This window comes from Anser cygnoides, chromosome 17, assembly GCF_040182565.1.
Source record: "Anser cygnoides isolate HZ-2024a breed goose chromosome 17, Taihu_goose_T2T_genome, whole genome shotgun sequence".
NCBI lineage: Eukaryota > Metazoa > Chordata > Aves > Anseriformes > Anatidae > Anser > Anser cygnoides.
Window position 1 is genome coordinate 2,157,570 of NC_089889.1, and position 21,258 is coordinate 2,178,827.

General features: G+C 37.1%; 1 protein-coding gene across 5 annotated transcripts in view; it reads left to right on the forward strand.

Moving 5' to 3' along the window:
* Window positions 1-21,258, forward strand: part of HECTD4 (HECT domain E3 ubiquitin protein ligase 4) — a 71,873-nt gene that overhangs the window by 29,710 nt on the left and 20,905 nt on the right. For 3 of the 5 annotated variants that reach the window (XM_066979328.1, XM_066979329.1, XM_066979332.1), the window contains 34 exons: window positions 700-853; window positions 1,126-1,226; window positions 2,315-2,513; window positions 3,913-4,059; window positions 5,245-5,349; window positions 6,030-6,193; window positions 6,341-6,574; window positions 6,816-7,008; window positions 7,184-7,288; window positions 7,372-7,460; window positions 8,007-8,182; window positions 8,635-8,770; window positions 8,919-9,060; window positions 9,167-9,333; window positions 9,908-10,054; window positions 10,367-10,551; window positions 11,455-11,608; window positions 11,940-12,220; window positions 12,521-12,710; window positions 13,838-13,919; window positions 14,561-14,763; window positions 14,946-15,081; window positions 15,630-15,812; window positions 16,049-16,219; window positions 16,629-16,798; window positions 17,236-17,351; window positions 17,945-18,048; window positions 18,326-18,487; window positions 18,611-18,759; window positions 19,031-19,110; window positions 19,236-19,399; window positions 20,012-20,249; window positions 20,562-20,698; window positions 20,873-20,999. In XM_066979328.1, the coding sequence (XP_066835429.1) occupies window positions 700-853; window positions 1,126-1,226; window positions 2,315-2,513; window positions 3,913-4,059; window positions 5,245-5,349; window positions 6,030-6,193; window positions 6,341-6,574; window positions 6,816-7,008; window positions 7,184-7,288; window positions 7,372-7,460; window positions 8,007-8,182; window positions 8,635-8,770; window positions 8,919-9,060; window positions 9,167-9,333; window positions 9,908-10,054; window positions 10,367-10,551; window positions 11,455-11,608; window positions 11,940-12,220; window positions 12,521-12,710; window positions 13,838-13,919; window positions 14,561-14,763; window positions 14,946-15,081; window positions 15,630-15,812; window positions 16,049-16,219; window positions 16,629-16,798; window positions 17,236-17,351; window positions 17,945-18,048; window positions 18,326-18,487; window positions 18,611-18,759; window positions 19,031-19,110; window positions 19,236-19,399; window positions 20,012-20,249; window positions 20,562-20,698; window positions 20,873-20,999 (5,291 nt within the window). The remainder of the gene's footprint in view (window positions 1-699; window positions 854-1,125; window positions 1,227-2,314; window positions 2,514-3,912; window positions 4,060-5,244; window positions 5,350-6,029; window positions 6,194-6,340; window positions 6,575-6,815; window positions 7,009-7,183; window positions 7,289-7,371; window positions 7,461-8,006; window positions 8,183-8,634; window positions 8,771-8,918; window positions 9,061-9,166; window positions 9,334-9,907; window positions 10,055-10,366; window positions 10,552-11,454; window positions 11,609-11,939; window positions 12,221-12,520; window positions 12,711-13,837; window positions 13,920-14,560; window positions 14,764-14,945; window positions 15,082-15,629; window positions 15,813-16,048; window positions 16,220-16,628; window positions 16,799-17,235; window positions 17,352-17,944; window positions 18,049-18,325; window positions 18,488-18,610; window positions 18,760-19,030; window positions 19,111-19,235; window positions 19,400-20,011; window positions 20,250-20,561; window positions 20,699-20,872; window positions 21,000-21,258) is intronic. The other 2 variants (XM_066979330.1, XM_066979331.1) reach the window with 1 other exon arrangement.

Below are 21,258 nucleotides of genomic sequence, written 5' to 3' on the forward strand. Positions count from 1 at the left end.
TTGTTAATAAAGCATTTGCTTAGCGCTTACGTTTTGAAGAATTTAGAATCAGACTCTCCATGTTGGTACTGCTAGCTTACTAGATTGTAGTAGGAACTCTTCAAATTTGTAAGTTTTCAGTCTGACAATGGTGTTTATGAGCAGGGTAACTGGAAACTAATTTGTCAGCTGAGAATATTCCTATAAGCTAGGGCAATTTTCAAATTTCTCTTTTTAAAATTGTTTACACTCCTAGTAGCTGGACATGTTTTTTTATTAATTGACAATAAAAGTTCTATGAGATTTTTTCAGATGGGTTTCATGCTCAAATATTGTTTTGCAGATGGAGATTCTTTTACAGTACTTTGAGCTACATGTGCTAGGAACTTAGTATACATACTGAACAAATATTTGTTTGATGTGGACTTTCATCCCATCCACATGGGACTTTATCGTTTGCTGAGTAATTATTAAACTCTTGATTTACCGTTTTCTGCTCTGTCATTGTTTAATAAGAATTGACAGCAAAAACTGGGATGCTAACACTTCAGAGAAACTGTCTTCAAGATAAAAGTTTTTTTTTAAATACAATGTAAATGTTTTCTACTAATTTTGAATTATTTGGTTGTACAGTTACAAAGTTAAACAGATTACTAAGAATAGTAGAGATACTATATATTATGAAAATAGTTGTTACTATGTAAACCTTGATTTTTACAGATTAAAAGGCCTGGAACAAATTACAAAGGCTACAATGCTTGGTCACCTGCTTCCTGTCCTTCTGACATCTCTGATGCATCCAAATTTGCAAACTTTAACTATGGCTGATGCCTTGATGCCTCAGCTGGTGCAGCTGGTTCTTTACACAAGTCAGGTATGGCCTTTGTGTCAGCAATCACATGCGACATCTTTTCCACTGTAGGTATTCTAAAATGCTGTAGATCTTGGTCAGCTTTCTGCAGTAAGTGATGCACAGGTCATAGTTTAAGAATTGTTCAGCAGTGCCAAAAGCACTAGTAGCTGTAGTACCAAGTAATCATTAATTGCCAATAACAGCATACAGTATAATTCATAACATTTCAATAACTCAGTCTTAAAATAGTATGCTATTTGCACATTTCTAATATTGTATATTTTGTCCTACAGACTGCACTGCTGCTTAAAACTCAGTCTCCAGTTTTCTCAGAACTAAACAGTTCGCCCAGTGGTGTGTCAGAACAGAAAGGGAAGTTGTTACCTGATGAGAGGTGATTTTCTTTTCACATTTGGGTCTGTTCATGGAACAACATTAACTGTAATATTCATATGACCATTGTTATGTAATAAATCTTAAGGCAGCATTCTTAAAAATTAAAAAAATAAAATTATTAGAGCTTTGATTTTTTTTTTTTATATAAGGCTGTCTGAGAGATATAGAAGTCTTTATAAAAGGTGGTTCATTCTAAAATTGTTTGGCATATGGAATTAAGTGTTTGATCTCTTCAGGGTGTTTCCACAGTTTGATTTATTTTGCCTTTTCCTTTACCTCAAGCATTATGTATTAATTCTAGATGCTTCTCTTCTAAGTCTAGTCTAAGTTCTAGTCTAAGAAATTAGACTAAGGAAAACCATCATGAGAAGATGTAAATTACTCTAGGGTCATGAAATACAATATTAAAACAATATTGGAAAGATTAAGTGGTTTAATTTACATAGAGTAATACAGCAATTTTAAGTTCTGCATTAAAATCCTGTCTCAACTCAAATCTGAGCAGTCTCTGCTTAGAAACAGAAAAGCTCATCTAAATTAGATAAAACATGCTCATCATATCTATTTGTAGTATTGCAGAATCTGTAGTATTGAACAACTTGTGATTACATATAATATGCTGTGTGAAAACTCAGAGTTTATTTTTGTTCCTCCTCCAAATTATAAGCTTCAGTGAAATAATAAGCATATTCTTTTATGACAATGTAATCAATTTTGAGTACTGTCCCAGAATGATTTTTTTAGCATTACCAATCATATGTTTTAGTCCTTACATAATACTATTTACTCTTTTTTTATGGTATGTTTAACTTGTTTACCATAATTTGGAAATTTGCAAGTGTAGGGAAAAGTTCAGATTTGACAAGTTAGAGATTGGCATAGTTATGTGTATTATAGGGAGTTCATGCTGTTTAAATTTTGCATGTTCCTTCAGTACAACTACGCATAAAATAAGGAGTCACTATTCTGTGTCTCTATGTATCAATACTGAGAGGTGTTAGGAAGTATTTTATAATTTGATGTTTGAATATATAGTACAATTCTGTGTGTTGAATTTCAGAAACTGATTTTTCGCTGTTATTTCAGAATGCTGGAAGAGAAGGAAGAACCAGGTTTTCTTACAGGCTTGAAGATCCCTGCTCCCTGGGCTGCTGGGAAGACTGTAGAAACAGTTCATCCTGTCAGGGATAACTATAAGTTTAAAGAAACTGTACATATACCAGGAGCCCGCTGTTTATATCTTAGATTTGACAACAGATGCTCTTCACAATATGATTACGATAAGGTAAGCCAGGGCCAATTCAGAAATTCCTTCTTTCATATATATTTCTGTGAGCAGCACTCCTCATTTTCATCTTTTCTGCCCCTTGGCTTTCTTGGCACCTTACTGCCAGCGGTCAGGGTAATGAAGGAGGTTTTAACTGATAAGATATTAGTGTGCACTAACGTTACGGTCTACTTGCTTCAGGGTTGTAAAGTACACAATGCAGAGAGGTTATTTATTGCATTGCACAAGTTTCACACTTTTCACAAGTTAGTTATTCACTAACTTTTTAAAGGAGTCCTTGAGTTCTCAGCACAAAGAAGACTAGACTGAGTGATAGAAAACATACAAGTTGTTGACATGAAAAGGCAGGGAAGGGAAGATATGCAATTCCTGTTTCATTTCTGTTATTCTTGAAGAAACAATCCAAAAATAGTATGTGCCTAATTCCTCTGGTATGTTGTTTCAGAACACAATATCCAGTGGTTGTTTCACTGTTTAAAACCTATCAATAGTCTGGATCTCTTTGTTAAGAGTTAGACTCTATAATTAGAAAAGTTTTTGCCACAGATGTCAGAAGTAGTGGTAGTTATTAAATAGATAAAATATTGAAACACCTGCTAGCTCCAGAGGTGTGGACTTTTTTGTTTTTCTCCATGAACTCATAACTCTTCCACTTCTTTAAGCTCATTTCATGATGGCTCAGATTCTCAAAGTTTGATTTCCTTCTCATTATTGCTGTTGATCATTTTTTTGTTATTTCTCAAATTTTAATCCGGCTGCATACTTTGTAGATCAGCACAGTTTGTGTAAACTGGGCAGAACTAGAAAGGTTACTTTTTTAGATTAATAGCTAGTTGTTCCTATTACTCCATGTAAACAATCTTCAATTTCAAGAGCACGGCTAATAGCACCCATTTTTCTTTGTATAATCAGAGAGCTACTTGTACTGCTTATTAATTGTTGCCATATATTCCTCGACATTATAGAGCAAGTCCTGTGATACTGACTGTCATTAATGTCACTCACTACTGGTTAAACTCCTCCAGAAATCTTTGGGTCTTATTGTGCTCCCAGTGAAGTCACTGATAAAATACCAACTTCAATGGGAGCCCTTTATTTTTAGAGGCAGTATATGCTAGTTAGCTCAGCATGAGGACTGGAGGTTAGGATTTCTCCTGATTTTTCTGCTCCCAGTTATCCTGCTGACTTGCTATGTGACCTTGGGGGCAAGTCATTGAACTTCCTCTCTGCCTCAGTTTCCCCATCTGTAAAATGGGGATAATAATACTTGCCAACTCACCTCACAGGGCTGTTGTGAGGATTTGTTAATGTAGATAAAGCGCTTTGAAAATATGAAGCGCGGTGTAAGTGCTAAGTATTATTATTATTATTAGATTTTCTTGTTTTTCTCTTACAGTCTAACAGTGTATTTTATGTTTTGAAGTTGGTGATCTATGCTGGTCCTAACACAAACAGTAGGAAGGTTGCTGAGTATGGAGGCAATACACTGGGATATGGCAGCCGTAGTGTCTTAGGAACTGGTTGGCCGAAAGACTTAGTAAAGGTACAGTATTATATCCAACAATATTTCACATAGAAAAATCCTGTTTGGAAACCCTGTCAAGTCTGTTTTAAACCTTAGAGCAATGAAGTCCAAGCTTTTAAGTGTATGGTTGTCCATGATGAGATTGCTTCTTAAGTGGGCTGTTATGTCCTTGAGGAACAACTTTTATCTTACCCATGTGTGATTCTTCTCTTTGAGTTTACCTTGTTCTGTTACCTCTTACTGGAATTCACTAGTAGTGTGTTCCAAGTCCTGGAGTCTCTAATGGCATTACTGTTCTCATAAGTCTATCCTCCTAGGAGGAATTCTTGCCCAGTCTGAGGCTGTGCATATATTCTCAAGGCCCATGGGCATGATTGCTTTTTTATTCTCGTGATAGCCCACAAATATAACAAGTTGCAAATGTAGCAACTCTCTGACCATTTGTGTAATGTTTTAAAATTATATTGGATACTTTTTTCAGTAAAACTAAGATTGAAAAATATCTCAAACTTGTCAAAACTTCAGTATTTCAAGAATTTTGCACTACATTTCCTCAGATTGTGTTCAGTGTTTTTTTTATTGTGTTTGTGCTGCTACATTGTCCCTGCTAAATCTGAGCTTGTATACATAACAAAACGTAATTCCAAAAAGAAGAATAAGAAGTAATGAACTGGAAGGCAACTTCGGACAGGCACTCCATTGTTAGTAATTAATGGAATTTTGGTGAATTTTCAGACCTAGATTTCATATTGTTCATTTAGCAAAATCTTCTATTAACACGTAGACGTTCGTCTTGAGGAGCTTGTCTGCCTTCCTGCCTTAAGGAAGGGAGTTATTGATTATTGCCTGTTTTTTGCAGACAAATGAAGTGTTTTGATGAAAACTAAGGCCACGTAACATGGGTTGACTTGGTAAATTCTACTTGTGACTCTACAACCTTTTTGTTTTTTCACTATAACTAGCCATCAGCAAAGTTAAAGTATTATTTGTCCACTAAAAGATACTCTTACAAAAAGAGAAGAAATTTAAATCAAAGTATATAATTGAAGATAAAAAACAGTACTTAGATAACTGTCATGGAAAATACTATTCCATAAATTAAGGCACTTTTATGAAAAGCCTCTGTTTGCTTCAATTCTTAAATGTATCTCTTTGTTTTTGTTTTGTTTTGTTTTCCCTCCTCCTCCCCTTCAAAATTTTAAGGTGGAAGGAGATACGGTCACCTTCTCCTTTGAAATGCGGAGTGGTCGTGAGCACAACACTCCAGACAAAGCTATGTGGGGCTTTGCTTGCACTGTTCGAGCACAGGTACTCAAACGTGACAGATTCCATGGGACGAGTTCAGCTTAAACTTATCTTCTGTTACATACGTTAAATCTAATAGAAGTACGCTTCAGAAATGAGGCTTAGTATTAAGATTTAAAACAGTAACAGCTTACTGGCTTTTGGTTGTAAAACAAGACGTTTCTACAGTGTAAAAGATCTCTGTTTTAGACATTTAGCATCCTTGGCTAGAGATGCCCTGCAGCATGGTCTGTAGCATGCTTAGTGCTTTATGAAGATGTCTTATCTATCTCTTGTCATTGACACTGGACTTGGATGAAGTCACTAACATCTGTTGCTGCTTGTAGATGAGCATTTCTCTGAAGAGATGGTTGATGGAATAACTCCATTTCCAAATGGGGGGTGGGGGGAACTTGAATCCCACTCCTGAGGAGCTAGGACTAGGTCTGAGATGAAAGATATGCAGGCCAAGGACTGATTGAACCAAAAATAACTTTACCACTTTTTTATCTTGGTTCAGGAAAAAATATTGCTCAAATCTTTTCATTGTTGTCTTGAGTTGTTCTTATATATTGCTTTTAATTGTTAAAGCATTTTTTCAGTATACCTCTACACAAGATATATAGATATCCTATTTTGAAATATGTTAGGGAAGGACTTCATGGTCAATTGACTAGTGCAACTGATTGCTATTCCTCCTACAGGAGTCTTCAGAGGATGTGTCAGGAGGCTTGCCATTCTTAGTTGACCTGGCACTTGGCCTTTCTGTGTTAGCTTGTTCTATGCTTCGAATTTTATACAATGGACCAGAAATTACCAAAGATGAAGAAACCTGTCAAGAGCTTCTCAGATCTAAACTATTACAAAGGTAAACAAACAAAAATTTTGTCTGAGTTCCCATGTACTTTTCTAAAGGAGTATGGCGTTTGTATCTCTGCTCAAGTCCCATGTTTTAAGGTTATTGTCTATCTATCTATATATATATCCTTTTCATCTGTTTATCTTATTTTTCCAGGTGCCAGTGGCAGGTGGAAGCTAATGGCGTAATATCTCCAGCCCTTACACCAAGTCCTTCTCCACTGCCTCTTACTATAGATGAAGACAGAGAATTCACATATCCTTCTGATGTTCTAGTGCCTCCCGTTGGACACTATTTTGATCTGCCTAGGATTAGGCTGCCTCCAGGGATCATGATAAAACTCAGGGAAATTTCTGGACGTGCTCGGCCTCAATTTAGACCTAGTATAAAGTAAGTAGTCATTGTTTTGCTCTTTTTTGCTAACTTGATTTTTATTGTTTGAAATGTTTGGTGCCAAAGTGAGGTAAAAAGCAATGGTAAGGATGCAGCATGCCTGCCAGCTTTATGATATGTATTTAATATGCTGTAAATACCTGTTTGTGAATGCAGTGTCTAGCAAGTTGCAAATATGATTTGTCGAAGTTTGTTCATTATTCTTGCTTAATCAGCTTGGATTTACCTATAACCCTAGGGAAGTGATTCAGCCTGAAGTAATGGAGGAGATGGTAGTTTCATGTGTGATTAAACATTTGAATTTGGTTGATGCACTCCAGTCCCTGATAAACTTCCAGTATCAGGAAGAACATGCTGAGGAATATGATTTACTTTGTAAAATTATGGGAGAGACTTTTAAGAAGTTAAACGCCATGGAGAGACAACTACAGGTAAAAACAAAATTACACAGATAAAACATAAGTCGTCTTATTTGTTTGGGAATAAAGGTGCATTAAGAACATTGTAGAAACCTAAAAGTACAAAATATATATTTTTTCCTTAAAGATCTCTTCTATTTATTAAGATGAACAAGTGCAGTAAGTCTTATTTTTGTTTCTTTGTTAGAGTGTGGCTGAGCTGGAACAGAAATGGCAGAATGAGGTAGATGATGCCATGCATGGAAAGCTGGAGAACAATGTTCCGTTCTTTTATGATTATCACTTCAATGAGGTAAGCATTGCGGCTGCTGTATGTGCTCATGCTTTAGGCTGCTCTTTCAATACATGTTCATCCCTTTCCTTTGCTTTGATTAGAGCAAGATGAAAGAACTGGAACTTCTGTGTTCAATGAAAGAAGTTTCTTTTGATGGAAGTGATCTCGAGAATGTGGTCCTGGCATTAAGGTTAGTAGCTGGATGTTGAGTGCACCGTTTTAAGCAGCTGTGGAATTTCTGTGAGTTCTGTAAGAAAGTATGCAGGATTAAGGTTGCATGTGTACATAAAATACATACTGACGTTGGCCCTCCAATCTCATTATACCATCTGACACTTAATGGTGTGAAATAGAAGCTGGCACTAAATGTTTTCAAAACATTTCTGATGCATTAAAAAGCTTGTAAACCTATGGAGAAAAAACAATTTTTGGAATTGTAAACGTTCAGATGAACTTCTAATCAGGGATACAGATACTTATAAACTTAATTTTTCTGTCTGTCTAGCAATATGATTAAAATTTTAGAAAACGCTTGGCCTAAGTAATTAATATTAGTACCTACAGCTGGGAATACTTATTTAACAAATCATCTAGTTCTTTAATTTTTGTTCTTTCTACTTTGGCATAAAAAGTAGTTTGCTGCTGTGTCTTTTTTAAAATAACTTGTCTCACAGTTTTCCAGAAGGCAGTACAATGTAACTGAGTTTTCTTCTGTTTTTCTTTTTCACAATCTCAGGGAGAAGTTTTTTCAAGAGGTGAATTCACTGATTCAGAGGACCTATCATCCCCTGGCAAAAACAAAAACATTAGTTAAGAGCTTGATGAACAGAGCAGAGTTGTTATTACATGTCACTATTGCAGCACAGTCTGGCATCACAAGAAGTATATCTGGTACCCCTGCAGAAACTCCAGGTAAACATCTCATTACCAGCATTGTACTTTTTTTTTCTTCACCCCCCAAGATATAGCCAAAGATATAATTTATTCCTTCTCTTGCTTTCCCTTAAAATTAAACTTTTTTTACCTTTTCAAATTAAATAAGCTCTTTTGCAGTAAATTAAGTTGAATCTTTGTTTTCCTGATTGCCATATGATGGTAAATTAAGATCTGAGTAATAATATGTTGAATTTAAATGTTAGTCTCCTGCTTTATTGGAGGAGGAGGAAGTTCAACCTGATCAAAACATAATTAACTTGAAACAATATCTGAAAACGTAGAATAAGAATCTCTGAACTGAGTTGCAAGTGCAAGGGTGTTGTCCCCATCCATTTTTTACTGGAATGTCCACAGTGATTTTTAAAAGCAGTTAGTAAATAACCTACTACACCAGGAGTAATGTTCTTTCATATTGTCTAATGTTGCAGCCTGTAAATCGGCATCTGAAACAAAAGTGATATCTCATGCAGTCCGCCAGCCCGTCTTCCTTCGCAGTATGTCAGCACCATCTGACTTAGAAATGATTGGTAACGAAGATATTGAGTTTGCTAGATCAAGTCAAAGGTATACAAGGCTTTATTCTACTAAGCTGCTTTACAATGATGTGGCCTGTGTTGTTAAGTGATATGCTTGCAAAGTTTCCCATTATTTTTGTTGTTTTAATTGGGTCAACGTAGCTGCAACCATGCCTAATTATCATATGTTCTCATAGGAGACGCCATGTTACCAGCCATAGAAGTAGCTCTTTCACTCTTCTGCAGTCACTGACCATTGAGGATAGCAGAGATAAACCTACATACAGTGTCTTACTGGGGCAACTGTTTGCTTTCATTGGAACAAATCCTGACCAAGCGGTGAGTCATTTAAAATGTTCTAAATCCATTATATTTTCAAATACAAACTTCCATGCTGAAGGGAGGTGTCTTGTTTGTGTGTCAATAAATATATAATATCTCATAGGTATCCAGCAGCAGTTTTCTGCTAGCTGCTCAGACCAGGTGGCGTCGTGGGAACACAAGGAAGCAAGCCCTAGTGCACATGAGAGAGTTGCTGACAGCAGCTGTTCGGGTTGGTGGTGTGACACATCTTGTAGGCCCAGTGACCATGGTACTTCAAGGAGGACCAAGGTTTGTTTGTTTTTCTCTAAAAATAATGTTTCGGTCTCTGTAGAAAGTAGCAAGTTGTATTGCATAAAACAAACTGTGAGAAGTGATTAGTTGCGTGGGCTCAAGTTTGCAGAACTAAGCTTTTAACAACCACTTATATTAGACTTTCTGGGGTGAAAAGGCAGAAGCTTTTAAGGAAATGCTTTTATTTGACAGCAGGTGAACTTTTCCTTTCATACTGATGTGATGTTCACAGGTGGGTTTATAGGGTATCTTATTATCTGGCAGATACTAAATTCACTTCAATTAGGCATTAGTGTAGATATAGCCAATACTAACACTATCATCTAGATTTGATGAATATTTTGCAAGTATTTTGTTTGTAATCAAATTTCAGTTATGTCTCAGGTAAAACTTCCTTACTACCTTGTTTACATGTATTTCGTATTAAAACATTAAATAAATGACCTGCTGTTTTGCTTTTAAATCTTCCTTGGGTAATTCTTAATATATGATAACTCTTTTAAAGCTATATTTGGAAGCTCATTTTATTTAACCTAGAAAATTATGATTTCAAATGTCTTGCTGCTAACAGAATTGAAGAGCTCACGTGTGGTGGGATGGTGGAACAAGTCCAGGAAGCTTTTGGAGAGACTATGACGTCCGTGGTCTCACTGTGTGCTCGCTACCCCATTGCTTGTGCAAATAGCATTGGCCTCCTATGCACTATACCTTACACAAGGTACGAAAGTATTTCCTACAGAAAGGGAAGGAAAGGATCTGCAGTTGTCCTTATTTGGTTTTCCCACAAGGAGAAGCATTGAATAGTATAAGTATACTTCCTTTTTTCATAATGAGGAATATCTGAGAACATCCTGTTAAATTGTCCCAGCATGCAGAATTTCATCTGGGGAGGGGAAGGGAGAGGCAAAACCATCTAATTCCACTGTTAACTCGGCAATTAATTACTTTGCAAGTTCTTGATTACCTTTGAGTCTGTTGTTATTGACTGAAAAGTTACTTTGGTAAAGTCTGAATTTCTCTTCTGATACAGGAGCGAAGAGAAATGTTTGGTACGTAGTGGCCTGGTACAGCTTATGGACCGGCTCTGCAGTTTAAGCAGCCAGACGGAATCCGGTTCGAATGAAAAACAGACTAAGAAACAGAAGGTGGCCACCATGGCTTGGGCTGCCTTTCAGGTGCTAGCCAATCGATGCGTTGAATGGGAGAAAGAGGAAGGTAGGAACACTGCCAGTTGTACTTCTGTTGTGTGCTTGAGAACTGTGCAAGTGCATAAGACGTGGTTTAAACATGTATGTAAAATAAGGCATTCGTTCGCTGACTTCAGTAGTGTTTGGGTTCCTTAGAACATGCAAATGGATACAAAAGAAGTTTTCTTGTTGTGTGGTGTTTTGTTTTTTTTTTTTGTTTTTAATTCTAGCTTCCCCACCATCACCTCACCTTGTGTCTGTTCCAGATTTATTTAAATGACAAAGACTTGGTATTGAGAAAATTAAAGTTGAATGTAGTAGTTCTGATTGTTCTAGTGGGTAATGCCACTAGAATATTTTTCTTCTCATTCCAGCAATTCTTAGTAGCTATATGTCAACTTCCATACTGTAAGAAATCGGTACTTGGCACTTAGAGATACCTGAAACTTCTGTGGCCTTTGGGTTCGGTTGGTTCTGATTTTCATTTTCTTTGAGTACTTTTCTTCGCACATGAACAAAGAATTCCTTATGCAGTGGAACATTATCCATTCTTTCTGCTTAGAGAGAAACATGCTGTAACTGCACTCAGAGGAATGTATAAGTGCTGCAGATAATTTTAGTTCTGCCACTTACTTGGCTCTGGTATAAGCAGAGAACCTAAAGGCCTTGAATAATCACTTGTGTATTTCTCCTATGTTAGGATTCACCTTAAAACATGCTTAAACGTATAGACCTATGGCTGCTGCCTGATTGGATATAGATGTTGTATTAGGCTTTATTTTTAATTCAAAACATAACATTTTATGTTTAAATGTGCTAGAACAAAAAAAAATATTTTTGACTTTTTCAGTTTTGGGGGGGGAAGGAACCTGTAGATACGTACATCCTTCTTTGTTACTTATAATTGTGTGTCCTTGCATTACTTTTAAAGGTGGTTCCACAGAAGCTGTTCACTCTGGTCTGGCTCGTCAGGTCTCCAGCCTTCTTACCAATCACCTTGCACGAGCTACAGAGTGTTGTGGTAATCAAGCTGCAGGAAATGATGCACTTCAAGATGTTCTCAGTCTTCTTAATGACCTGTCAAGGTACTAGGCCTTTGTTTCTGGAATATACATATATTTTTCTATGTAAGAAAGCAGGTGGGGGTTCTTGTTTGTTTCTGACAGAAGTGAAAGTAAGGTAACTTTCAAACCATTCTGAAAGCTGACTATAAACTGACACTTTTTCAGTCTTAGTGTTTAATCAGTGCTATTGAGTGTTATGTAAGAACTTTTGCAGGTCAAGTCTTGTCAGATGTGGATTTTTAAATATATCTTGTAAATAATAAATTCATTTGTTTATCATTTTAAGATCACAATCAAGCATTCCTTTTTTTTTAACAGCAGTTATTCAGATTTTTTTTCCTCCCCCTTTCAGGAGTCACATAGGTAAAGCAATCCTGAGCCAGCCAGCCTGCGTGTCCAAACTTCTGTCACTTCTCTTGGATCAACGTCCTTCTCCAAAATTGGTTCTTATAATCCTCCAGTTGTGTCGTGCTGCACTACCTCTCATGAGTGTTGAAGACTGTGGAAATGTGGAACTGCCTCCCTGGAGTTACTCTGTACCCTCACTGAACAGTGAACAGGATGATCCAAGTGACCCAGCCTCCAAGATCGCATCTCTGCTCTTAGCGAAGCTGGCAGATTATGTAGTACCAGGTACCAGCATATTTTGGTGTCATGCTAATTTGAGAAATTGCCAAGCAAGTCCTGTTTCTGCAAAGAGCTTCTGTGTTGACAGAAGGCTTGCGTAGGAAAAGGTATATGATATGTTGGTGTTCAAAGATTATGATATTTCTCTAACACTTCTATCTGCCACTTTTAACTGTTTTCTGACTAGGATCTATGTCAGTGACAGATGCATCTCGAGGGTTTTTTTAGCATTAGCTTCCAGGCCAAGAAAGTTTGTTAATGGCACTCATACTATCTATCTATTTGTTTATTCCTTTCTAATTCAAGGATGCCAGACAGTTCTTTCTCCAACTGCCTCTGAACCAGATACTGCTTTAGCAAAAACCAGCCCTAAGAATTCCATAAAAGGCGATAAAGATCCTGGAGAAGAAAGTGAGGCAGTGGATGGCAAACTTTCTATTTTTATTCATAAGCGGGAAGATCAGTCATCCCATGAAGTGCTTCAGCCATTACTGAGGTAATCTTAACTCATTGGATTGGAATTAACAGCCAATTCCATTTCTTTTTCTCCTTTTTTCTCTAAGTGCTACAGCTGTAGGAAAAAATGCATCCTAGACATAGCAGTAAATGGGAAAGCAAAATGTCTTCCCAATGTATTGTATTTCCTGGCAAATAATAACACAATGCAAAAATTGTTTATAGGGCTTATGCAGGGTATGCTCTTACCTGGATTAAAATGTACATCACTATACTGAATTTCTGGAAAGGCAGCAGCAGAAAGGATCTAAATGTTTCCTGATCTTGTCTCTTTTGTAGAAGACTATTGATTAGAGCAGCAAAGCTAAAACGGACCAGTGTATACAGATATGTAAAAGAAAGAGGAGGTTGTGATGGAGCTTGACATGTTTTCTTTTTGTCTTGCTTACAAGCTATGTAAAACACTAGCAGAAGAACATAAAAACATTTTGATGTATCTGTAAAAGATCACATGAAAAATTAGCTACTTAAATGATATTCCATCAGAAAAATTGAGCGTATCTTGTTATAATATTAGATTATGTAGGACTCACAGAACTATGGGGAAAAATGGCTTTAAAAGTTTTGCTTTTAATAATGCATACTTTGGATAATAACTTGCTAGCTTCTTCAATATTCTTCAGTAGCTTCTTCGGTATTCTTAGTATGTAGTCATATCCGCCTAGATTTGTCAAATAACCAACATTATCACCTTCTGCGTTTTGCACTGTTTGTCTCATCTCCTCCCACTCTGTCAGTTTTGTACCCATGCTTTAAAATGACACTAAAAGATACAGTTGTTGGATACTCTTAGACAAAAGTTTAACTCAGCACCCTTAGGCATTTGTGTTCAGTAAAAATCAATTTCATTAGGCTTCTTTTTGAGGAGAGAAGGGTTAAATTGCTAGCAAATAACTGCATTCAATAGCAGTTAATTCCTGTTGTAAATTACAGTGCAATTGGGTATGTTCTAATTTATCAAGTGTTGCTGTTGAGCAGTGCAGTTGCAAGGGTTGATTTGAAATCATTTAAAAATAAGCGTAGTACATTAAATTGGGCTGTATAATTGAGACTTTTTTTTCCACCAATGCAAGTAAAGCTAATGTGTTTTCGTTTTCACTCTAATAGTAGCTCAGAAGGTCGTCCATTTAGACTTGGAACTGGAGCCAATATGGAGAAAGTGGTGAAAATGGATCGTGACATGACTAAAGTAAGAAAAGATAAAGAATTACTCAGTCTTAAAAATTGGTGGCCAGACAGAGCTCTGTTTTCACTGATGTTAAATCCCCTGTTACGTGTTTTTTTCTTTTTTAGCTTGCAAAACAGTTTAGAAGGAAAACTATATATAATGTTAGCTTTAGATAGTTGTTGATGTAAATAGTAACAAATGCTGAAAAAGTTCAGCTAATACTTTCTTTAACTGTTGTAGGTCACGTTTAAGCTCCTTTAATGTTCACTTTCCATAAGTGTTTAATGCCTGTTCTTGGTGTGAACTTTAAGCTATCTATTTAAACTCAGTTTTTATGTATATTTTCAGACATTCTCTTGAGTATTTTTACAGAAATATTCATGAGTACTTATTTGCTGTTTTTTGTGTATTGTTTTCTGGTCAGAGAAGAAAAACTATTATGCTAAGAATAGAACATCTAAACTCACTGACTCCACATTAATACCTGATCTTTGTACATGGGGGAGAAAAAAGAGTTTGTCTAATGGCTGATAATGCATACAGAGGAGGATGTTTTGATTTGTTCACAGTGCTTTTATGTATTCAGAAGGAGTAGAGTTAAATGCCAATGCACTGTAGCTAAATAGAACTAACATTATTTCTCTTATGACAACTATTTTCAGAGTGGCTGCTGTGAAGTTATTACAGAAGAAGCTGCTGCAGCTCTTCGCAAGGCAACTAAGTGGGCACAGTCCGGTCTGATAGTTAGTGTTGGGCCACCCGTAGAAGCTGTCAATCCGGAAACAACTAGTGGGATGTCCACTGGGGACAAAAAGAAGACTGCACAGACATCTATTTGCAGAGAAAGAAATTCTGAGCTTGCCAGGTAGGTCACTTTGATTCTATACTTAGTATGCATTCTACTTTTTTATATATTCTGATATTTGTAGCACTCAAAAATAGCTCGGAGGTTCATAAACTTCCCTTTTTTGTGCTGTATATTGTTGCTGATAGCTGAATGTTCTTTCCTTCTATTGTTTTGTAAATTTTTCTTTTCTTTGTGTATAGGACGGACCCTGTAAGACCATTCATCAGTGGTCATGTTGCAAACAGCATGGCAGCAGAGGTGATCGCTTTGCTACATAGCTTGTTGATGGCACCAGAATCAAATGCAGCTCAGATATGGACAACAACTGCTGAAAAAGTAAGCAAACGGAAGATCAGATACCAAATTGTACACCAAGAATACATTCAGTAATTAAGAGAACTTAATTACCAGCAAACTGGAATAGTTCAGGAAACTGCCATTTTGTAACATATTAAACCAGGATGTGTCACTTGCATAAATGTAGTTATCTTGCCTTTGCTAGGTAGCTACTCTGCCTTTGCTATGGAGTCCCCTCTGGCATGACCTCTGAAGGTCTACAGCGTTGGCCAGAAAGTATATGGTGTATTGCTTTTATGTTCCTCTAAAAGCTCTAGCATGTAATCCGTTGCTTAGGCTAACTCCGTAAGTGAAGACTTTTGCTAAGTTTGTATGTATATCTCTGTGATTCTAAAAGTTATTAGGGAACAGAGCTAGCTTTGATGGTATTCACACTTCAGAGGACTTAGAATATTCTGAGTTATATAATTCTCTTTGAGAACAAAAATAATTCTTCTGAGACTGTGTGGGCTGGAGGCTTGGGGTGTTGGGTTTTGTTTGAATTGTGCTTTGAAGTCATTATCTGGTATTTCTGCTTCTGTCTTCAGGTTCTGTCTCGGGCTCTGATGTACATTCCACAACTTGGGAAATACGCAGAGAGTATTTTGGAGAATGGGAGTAGCAGTGGAAGGAAACTTGCTAAACTTCAAAGAATTGCTCGACAGGCAGTAGCTGCCCTTTGTGCTCTGGGTGGCTTTAAGGAGACAATTAAAATAGGTTCTGAAGTTCAGGTAATCTGCTGCCTTTCGCATTTTGTACCTTTAAATGACAATTGATGCTTTTGACCATGTTTTGCCTGCATTGGTATAACTGAAGCAGCGTGCAGATTGCCTGCAATTGTGAAGCAGTTTCAGTAACACTTATGTGGTGACTGCAGCTGTGTGTTTGAGTTTCTGCGTGGTGTTAAGCACTCAGTGTTTCTTGTTTGTGAAACCGTAAATCTTATGTAAACATTCTTTGGTTGTAGGTTTTAGGTAAAGGAATAGCAGGAAGCATTGGAGTTGTGGCATCTATTAATGAACAAGAAGGTATAGCAACGGTCAAATTTCCACCTACCAGTATAGACAGTAGAAAGACCTCACAAGCATCAGACACACTAACTATTCCATTGTCTAGGCTCTGTGTTCCAAGATCTGAGGTACGGTAGCTTTAAGAATCCAATATAAAGTATAATATCAGTTGTGTTTTGGTTTTTATTTTGTCACAGCATACTGGCAATTAATCCGCAGCATGTAAAATGTCTTTTTCATCTTTGATTAAAGATGGCTTGTGAAGTTTGCCTCATTTTAACCATCTCTTAATATCTATATTTAAGTTTTCATGCAAGTAACATGAATATTCACCTTTTGGTGCTTAAAGATGTTCCATTGCATACTGTGGTGGGTTTTGTGTGTGATTTTTTTTTTTTTTTGCTTTCTTTGGTTGGTGGTTTGGTGCTGTTTTTGTGATAGTACAAAATGAGAATTAACTCCAGGTAATAAAACGCCCTCATTTCTTAGAAACTAACTACTTGAATTTAACTTTTTACCGTGCCCCCCCACCATCAGGCATTGCCTCTTCATAAACTGTCCATTACTGAGAAGGTAGTACAGGCAGTCCAGTCCATGTTGCTCCCTCAGGAGGGAAGTCTATCTATTCACACCTCACTTCCTGCAACAGGAGATGGCTCAACTCCAGTAATGGCAGTGGTCCGGCTTCTTGCTGAAATAAGAACCAGGTGAGTTGTTGTTTTTCTGAAGCACTCCAGTCTGTTTTGTTGCCATACAAAAAACGTTCAAGCAAATTGCACGGGCTCTTGTTTTCTTCCTCTGTTGGTACTGACATATGACATCAGGGGACGATGTGAGAATTCCTGTTTGCTTCTTTAAGTACATTTAGTGCCTGGATGCTCTTAAAAGGAGCATCAAAAATGAAGTGTCCTCTGTAACACTGGCAATGTACTGAGCAAATGCTTTATGCAAGTAAATGATAGGAAGCAGACAAAAGCTGTCACTGGAAGTTCCAATGGATAGCTAAGCATCCAGATAAAAAAAAATAGATCAGCAAACATTCTGCCTTTTTTTAAAAACAGTCCTGAGTTCACAGAATTCAAAGTTGTCTTTACATGTATTGTACTCTTTTGTAATACTTTAAACGTACTGTTTTTCCATTAAGAGCATGCCTGGTGATGGCTCAGCTGTTAGAAGACAGCTCGTTCTGTGAAGAATTCATTCAACAGTGTCCAGCTGCTGTAGAAGTTCTTAATTTAGTAGCACAGGAGTGCAGCCCTGGTAGGTATTCAACATATCCTTGCAGCTTTGTCCGGTTCAGTTCAGAGACGTAACTGTTTTTAAAATCACTTCCATATTTTGTCCTCCAGCTACTTAGTTTATAATAGCTAGCACAGTACAGCTGTCTTGTCAGTGACTGATGTGTTGTAAGAGTAATATAAGGGTAGCTAATAATCAGGCTAAATCATTTAAACATTAGGCATAAAATTCAGGCCAGAATACGATTATGCTGTTGTCACAGGAGATGCGAGTCCTAGGACTAGCTCTTTAGTGCTATGCTTCTGAAGTCTCTCTACTGCTCTTGCCTCTATTTTAAGCTACTCTTTATTCTTTGATAATATCATTGCTTTCTATTTAAGATCTCACGTAATAATGTCTTTACTTACAAAATAGAAATTAAGCAAGATGAAAACCATTGCTTGTATAAAATTGGATTTTGTTGTTAATTTTGTTAATTAGGCGAGAGACACTTTAATTACATATCTTAAAGTGTAAATGGCATGTTTGTTTCTATTACAGTTATTAATATGGAATTATTGGACTTGAAGTTACTAGTTTTGCTTGGAACCTCATGACTTGGCTTGTTGTTACAGGGGAGAGGCTCCTTGTTGTAGAAATGCAGTGTGAACGGTTAAGAATGTTGTATCGTGACTGTGCTCGACCTCCACCTCCTCCACTCCAAGCAGACAGAAGACAGGTGAGCACAGAAGCAGTGATGAGTATTCTGCCCCTTGCAAATGAAGTCAGCCACTGAGTGCAGAGGGTCTGCTTGTGGTGTTGGAGCCAAAGCGGTTGGATTTTATTTAAATATTTTAATATGAATTTGTGTAATGGGATGTGTGATTTCTTGTGATTGTAGTTTCGGTAGTTGCATGTGCTGTCTTAAATGTGAATTTCATAAAATAACGTATCATTGGATTTTGCAAAATGACTTCAACTGTGGTAAGAGTCAAATGTTCTGTTCTTGTTTACAGCCCAAAGAAATCACTTGGAGCCCATCAAGAGTGTTTCCCCCTGTACGAGCATGCATGTTTTCATCACATCTCACAGCTGTGACATTTTTAGCTGATCCTAGTGCTGGTGGGGGACTTCCTCGGGGCACATTTATTTATGCCACTTCACCAGTTCCAGTACAGGTAGGAATTCACAACCATACAACAGCTTGGTTTACTTAATATTCAGTCGTGCATGATAAGACAGACAGAAATTTTTCTATTTTGCCTCTATCTTGTAATTAACTTTTTTTCGATTATTTTTAGGCACCATCATTCTACTGGGAAATTGAAATAGTTTCCTATGGAGATACAGATGATGACACTGGTCCAATAGTTTCGTTTGGATTTGCTACAGAAGCAGAGAAACGGGACGGGGCTTGGACAAATCCAGTGGGCACCTGTCTTTTTCACAAGTATGTTAGAGATGTACATCAAAAATCAGTTTTGCTCAGTAAATTCATGTGCTCCTTAGAGAGAATATTGTAAGCACATTGTGGTAGGCAGCATGTACAATTTAAATGAAATACTGAAGTGATGAACTGGAATATTCCTTTATCAAAATAACGAATGTTGAGTTGCCTTTTGCCAGTATTGTAGGTATGTAGACTTCAGTTGCTATTGAGTTGTAATCCTTATTTGTTTCAGTGCTCTTTTTAATAATCATCTTCTTGTATTAATTCTTAGCAATGGGCGAGCAGTGCATTACAATGGGTCCAGCTTGCTACAGTGGAAGAGTGTTAGATTGGATGTGACTCTTTCTCCTGGTATGTAACAGTACAGCTAATTTCTTTTTAAATGGTATATCAAAAAATCTCCTGAATGTAAGAGAACCTGGATGAGAAAACAGATAAATCCATGCTGTTCTTTTGGTGATTATATATTTTGATAGGTGATGTGGCTGGAATTGGATGGGAAAGAACAGAAGGAACTCCACCCCCGCCGGGGCAGCCAGCTAAAGGCAGAGTTTATTTTACGTATTGTGGGCAGCGACTTGGGCCATACCTAGAAGATGTCTCAGGTGGAATGTGGCCAGTTGTCCACATACAGAAAAAGGTAAGTTTTGAACATAAATATATGGGTTGATATATAAATATCTCAGTATCTATTTTGATGCATTGATACATCCTCACTAAAGAGGCTGAGATAAAACTAACCCAATACATAGTGCTGAATGTATAATAACCCTTCCACAAGTATTAGGTAAAGCAGGCTCAATACTTCCTTTGTAGTATTTCCATCTATAAAATAGTAGAGTGATAGTTTTTACCTTTACTAACTTAGGTTGAGTTCTCATTCCCTTCCCAGTGTGCATGTTTGTTTTATTACTATTTGGAACTTTTTGTCCTTGAGGACACTAAACATGCAGCTGGCTTGATGAGACTGCACTGTTCTGTGCTAGTAGCCTTCCTATTATTATTCCTTCCCAGCAGTGACCTTGCCACGAAGTATGCTGTATCAGGAAGCTAGATAAAAGAGAAAGTTCAAAGTTGTGGTTGGCAGCTTAATGCTCTCCCTGCTGCATCTAGTTTATAGCTAACAATGCTGGCAAAACATGTGTCATGGAGGTGTGATCAGCTTATCCTTTTGGCTGAGCTCTTAAAGAACAAAGAAGGACCAGAAAAAACCCACGGGTAATTTTAATTCTTTACCTGCGTCTTGTTCCAGAACACGAAAGTCCGTGCTAACTTTGGATCTCGCCAATTTGCCTATGCTGAAGGACAAGCTCACAGGAATGCTGCTGATCTGTGTATTGACCTAGCTGAAGAAATAAGCGCCAACTTTGAAGCACTGCCTTTTGCCATGGCCTCTGATAGCGATAATGATGCTGGCACCAGTATAGCTTCTGATCCCGGGACCCATGGACCTCCCTGTAGAATTGCTGCTGTTGCTACAGCTCAACAACGTAAAGTGACGATTAATGTTTTTTTAAAAAAGTTAGTTAGAGAAAAAATTACAATCAATTAAATAGGATTTAAGCACATCCTGACTGCATTTCTTAGGTACTGCCTATTTAGGTAAAGCAGTACAATACAAAAGCAGTACAATAAATATTGGAAAATGCATGCTTATTTCATTTAAGACAAAGCAATTTAAAAAACAAATGTTACTTTAGCCTTGTGTTACATGGATGCAATATATTTCGAAAATCTCATTGAATACTTTCACGTGCCTTCCAGTTTGCTATGGTCTGATGATTTCCATGTGTACTTTACAGAATATGACAGTGACACATCTTGCCACTATAAAATGGAACTAAGCTACGAGAACTTCATCACCTCAGGGCCTGATCCTCATCCCCCTCCTATTGCAGATGATGAAAGCGATGATGATGACGATGATGATATTCCCAGGGTGAGCAATGTGGCAAGACCTGCCTGCTCTAACCTGTAGTCTGAATGTGGATCTTGTAATCAGATTTTTTTAAGTTTTGCTACAGAAGTGTTTACCCTGCTTCCTTAAGGAAAGTAGAATTGTTAATAACTTTCCTTTTCCTTTTTGTACGCTAAATAACTTTTGTCCTTGTAGGAGGATCACTATGCCCTGTTGGTTAAAGCCTGGGAAACTAAAGTTTTCCCTACAATTAGAAGAAGATTCCGTAATGAGGCTGAGAGGAAGTCTGGTTTGGATCAGATTAAAGGAGCTTTGCAGTTAGGTATGGCTAAGTTTCTTTCTGTGCACGTAGTTTCATGTGATGTGCAAGATAACATCTGCATTTTGTATGTCTTTACTGTATTTGAGGCTGGAAAATAAATGCCTTCACTTGCTGTTTTTGAAGTGTTCAGAATTTGTTTTGAGATCATGATTTTTCCTTACTTAACCCTTTTACTTGAATTAACCTTTAAATAGGGAAAATGTTTTTAGAAATTGTGGAGGAATTTGTTGTGAAATCATATGTGAATGCAGAAGTACTT